The sequence below is a fragment of the Penaeus monodon genome, chromosome 18, assembly GCF_015228065.2.
Source record: "Penaeus monodon isolate SGIC_2016 chromosome 18, NSTDA_Pmon_1, whole genome shotgun sequence".
Lineage (NCBI taxonomy): Eukaryota > Metazoa > Arthropoda > Malacostraca > Decapoda > Penaeidae > Penaeus > Penaeus monodon.
Window position 1 is genome coordinate 13130006 of NC_051403.1, and position 5000 is coordinate 13135005.

Consider the following 5000-nt stretch of genomic DNA (forward strand, 5'->3'; position numbering starts at 1 on the left):
ATATACATATGTAAACATAAACACATGAATGAATAAATAAATAAACATCTATATCTATTTATTTGTTTATATGAATACATGTGCGTATGATTAAGAGTATTATATCATATCATATGACTGCACGATCTTCAATTTCTTAACTGAACTGAATCTAACAAAACCACTCACCTGAAATCCACATCCATTGTCAATAAAGATGACATATCACCAAATCAGCACCTTTTACTATTTTTTGAGGTATAATCCTCCCTTTGTCACTACCTGAAGTGTTGCCTTAAAGCACTAATCATGAACGCTTAAAGAACAGCTACACCGGGTAAAAGGTCGACTACGGTTAGTTCTTTAAAAATGGCACCGAGTGGCACACGCAGACGCGCTCCTCCGCCGTCGCTGCCTCCTCCAGCTGTGTTTCCTTCTCCGCTTTCTTTGCCCGTGGAGGAAGCAGTGACCGTAATTCTTTATATAAAACGGTGAAAATATCGGAGTATCCCTTCTGAAGAGATGTTCTTATATGGTATTGGTTCCTTATATATTATTTATAAGAATCTCTCTCTCTCTCTCTTTTTTTACCAAATAAAAATGTACTTTTATTTCTAAATATTTCGCTAACCGAATACTGTATCTTGTACCTGTATTTTTTGTGGATCCAGTGATTTAATGTGTGTCATACTATGCAAGGTACGACGTGCAAGATGAATCTCTCACAGTCATTTCACTGGCCCATTCATCTTGCACTGGTGAAACTATTACGTGTCTGGTAATATAGGTATAGATACCCACACTTACATTGAAATAATAAAACTATCGTATCCAATAACAAACATCAAATATACACCTTTTTTTCAAAAAATACTTTGAAACATATGAATCCTGGAACGAAACGTTAGGCACAACTTCTGCACTCGAGGACTTGTACAAATGTTCGTCAGTTTCGTCGCCAGCTTAGAAGGCCATCGGTAGAGTGCATCCAAACTCAGGAAAGAAAATTGGCAACTCACTCCGGCTTCTGGAGTACTTCGAATCACCGTCCCTTTTCTAAAAAAAAAAAAAAAAAAATAAAATAAAAAATAAATAAATAAAATTAAAGAATGGCTTTTCGTATTTTCAAAACTGGACGAAGATATTTTTTTTATTGAAACGTTGCCTTCAACACAAGAAGTCTAGAGTTCGGACTGAGCTGTCAGTTTTTCCTCCCTGAGACTAGACGAAGCTTAGTATCTGTGTGAGGAAGTCGGGGAATCGTCATCCAATTCCCTTCTGTCTTGTACCATGAGCGGTTCGGGTGATATGGACACCTTCGGCCCCTTCCTCTTCTCCCTCCTGCAGCAGAGGAAGTCGCAACAGTCTTCCTTCTTCTGCTGAATGAGCTTCTCGTAGCCGACGCAGACCATCACCACCACCATGATGATGGTGGAGATCCCGAGGACCAGGATGATTCCCGTCAGGTTGTACAGCTGGCTCTCTGCGAGGCCGGAAAGTTAGAGTTATTAAGGGTTCGGGAAAAGGCAAAAACTCTTTTTTTGTGTGTATGTGTGAATTTATTTAGTGTATTTATTTAGTGTATTCAATTAGTGTATTTAAATTCAATTACACTCTTGCTAGTCTCCTTCGCAATTGTTGCGGACATTATCTATATCTTTATTTTTATCTGGTGTCTGATTGGTTACCAAGCGACAAGGGAAATATGTGTTCCACAATATACACTTCATTTTCACAACAAATGCGATGAAAATAAAGTAATGAATGTCTAATCATCTTACAGATAAATTGTAGTGCAAAGAAAAAATCCTGTATAATATATCGATTTAACATGCCCATTTCAACAGATCTTGCTTATAAACAAACATAGCTTCCATTTTAAGTATATCTTGAAATTCCTTGAGATTAGCATCATAATCCACGGAACCCATGAACGTGATTAGCTATCTTTGAGCAAATACGCTCTCTATGAAGTTTTAGTATGCACTCTCTGCAACCAAGTATTTTAATGTCCTTAAGATAAATACACTTTCCATAGCCGAGGTTTCCACAGAGTGTGCCCCTCGCCCTTACCTCCATCATTTTCTCCGGTGAGGAAGGAGATCGTAGAGTTCGCCATGAGAGACATGTCATCCAGGTAAGCGTCTACTCGGATCACATAGCGACGCAGACGGGAAAGGCCTCCCATCTTGTACTTGAACCTGAGGATCAGGATCTCGGTGAGAGGAGAACGTAATTGCGTTTATTTCTCTAAAGCTAATATAAGGTACATCCTAGTATATATGCCTTTTCATAACGTTTGTGTGCTACGACTACGTAAAGTAGCGCACATAAATTACAGAAAGTAATAAATCAGTGAGTAATTTTCATGAGGGGAAGAATGACCAATCTAAGTTTGAAGTGAGGCAAGATCAAACAAAGTGAAGAAAGAAAATACGCCTCTAAAACCAATAAATAGACGAGGAGGGAAAAGGAAATGACTAAGCACACGAGGAGAGATAAAAAAAAGGGGACAAGGTCTTGTAAAACAGGACAATAAAAGAAAAGACGAAGATAAACAGACGTGAAGGAGAATAAGACGAAGCGTAGGAAAGAAGAAGAATACAAGTGAAAGACGAAGGAAAGAGAAGGAGACGAGGAAGAAGAAGGAGGAAGGAGTGAGAAGGAGGAAGGAGGAAGGAGAAGGAGGAAGGCACAAGTGAAAAAGAGAAGCGAGAGGAAATGAAAAGACGAGCGACAAGTGAAGAAATGATACGAAACGAGAAAGGGGAGAAAAAGGAGAAGGAGGAGAAGGAACCAAGGAGGCCCAGAGGAGGAACAGTGGATCAGAAGACCGTGAGAAGTGAGATGAGAAGGTACGGGCCGCATAGTGAGGAAGCTTGTACATCAGACGAAGGAAGGAAAGGATAGAGACGGACCCGTGTTCAGCGCACGGAGGCAAATGACAGTCAGTTATCACGCCATTGTTGAGTTATATATAGTGATACTGTCATCGCTCGAGTCTAGGGCTGTATATAACAGGGATAGATAATAATTTGAGAGAATATAATAGATAATAAGTAGTATATCATTGATATGTTAGTATATATTATCTGAAGTCTATATATCTATAGCTATCATATGATAAATATGGTATTATATGATATATTAGCATAGTATATATATAGTTATATAATGATATATATATATATATATATATATATATATATATATATATATATATATATATATATATATATATATATATATATATATATACGATATATATATGTATATATTATATATATATTAACATATATATATATATATATATATATATATATATATATATATATATATTATATTTATTTATTTATTTATCTATATATATGATATATGCAGAGAACATACTTGACACGCACACCTGCGGCTCTTCGATAAAAAGAACGTAATGGCCAGGGACCTTTCCTTGCACTTTCTCCTGGCCCAGCATGAGACATGGTGAACTGAACACATCCTTACATACTCAATCGTTTAATAAATATTTTCCTACGTGTGAATTTTACAGCAACCACCAGTGCCTCCCAAAGCAAGATACTTAATAATTTAACTTTTCTCTTTGATTTTTGAAATTGGATGTAATGACAAAGGTGATTCTTGTGTCTGAAGTAGGTTAAAGCATGAACAATACCGAATACATTAAGATCTAAACATTTACTAACTACTGATGTTCTGATTTGTTGCTGAACACGTAAGTACTCTAGAAATACACTACAAAGTATTAAGGAGACAGGAAAAAAAAATATATGATCCCTCTAAATCCATTTCGGAGAGAGGAAGAAGCATTATCATCACCTAGCATTGATTAGATATTCCGGTACTTCACAAAACGCAACCAATGCTCGTCATTATCCATTTTTTTCTTCTTTACAGTGACACTTCCTGCAAAATGCAGAGCGATTTATCTAGCGAAGTGTAAGCAACAGTGAATTATTTATCACCTTCAAGTTCAAAGTAAACACAGCGAACGTGTCCAAGGTTGAGCCACAAGGGATGCTTTTGGTCTCATGGGAGAAAAAATGTAAAACAGAAAATGTCGAATTATTAAAACTAGAAACACATGAGCGATGAAAAAAGAATAGAAAAAGACGAATAAAAGAGAGAAAGAGAGAAAGAATATAATATCCGTATCAATATTTGTCCTTTTCGGAGACTCTGCGTGAGGATACATACTAAAAAAAAAGAGATCTTACGACACCCTTTCATAAATGACGAAATATATAATAACGAAAATGATAATAGCAATAATAATGATAATAAGAAGATGATACTAAAATAGATAAAGTGAAAAAGCATTGGCTGGTATTCACTTAGTAACATGTGCGTGGATGTTGACTCGTTATGCATGATAAATTGAACTCGAATGTAATGTATCAGTTCAATTGACGTCGCATATTGTCAGATTCTTTAATGTGACGTAAATTGCAATCATAAATTTATGGTTTATTAGCATTGCAATTATGATTATTGTTATAACAGTATATTATTATCATCAGCATTGTTATTACTATTTGTATTACCATTATTATGGTCGTCATTGTTGTTATCATGATGATGATGATGATGATGATGATTATCATTATTATTATCATTATTATTATTATTATTATTATTATTATTATCATTATTGTTATTATCATTGTTGTTATTATTATTATTATTATCATTACTATTATTATTATTACCGTTGTTATTATTATCATTATTATTATTATTATTATTATTATTATTATTATTATTATCATTATCATTATTATTATTATTATTATTATTATTATTATTATTATTATTATTATTATTATCATTATTACTATCATTATCATTGTTATTTTTATTATTATTATTATTATTATTATTATTATTATCATTATTATTATTATCATTATTATTATCATTATTACTATTACTATTTTATATCACTGTTATTATTGCTATTTATATTAACATTATCATTACTATGACAACTATTAAAGTTATCATTA

At 33.7% G+C, this 5000-nt stretch overlaps 1 protein-coding gene across 1 annotated transcript in view; it reads right to left on the reverse strand.

The window, feature by feature from the left end:
• Window positions 1-2180, reverse strand: part of LOC119584279 — a 2735-nt gene extending 555 nt beyond the window's left edge. The window contains exons 1-2 of the mRNA XM_037932808.1: window positions 2053-2180; window positions 1-1462 (exon numbers count right to left, since the gene is read on the reverse strand). The exon at window positions 1-1462 is cut by the window's left edge and continues 555 nt beyond it. Of these exons, the coding sequence (XP_037788736.1) occupies window positions 1212-1462; window positions 2053-2167 (366 nt within the window). The 5' untranslated portion in view covers window positions 2168-2180 and the 3' untranslated portion in view covers window positions 1-1211. The remainder of the gene's footprint in view (window positions 1463-2052) is intronic.
• Between the last annotated feature and the right edge of the window lie 2820 nt (window positions 2181-5000).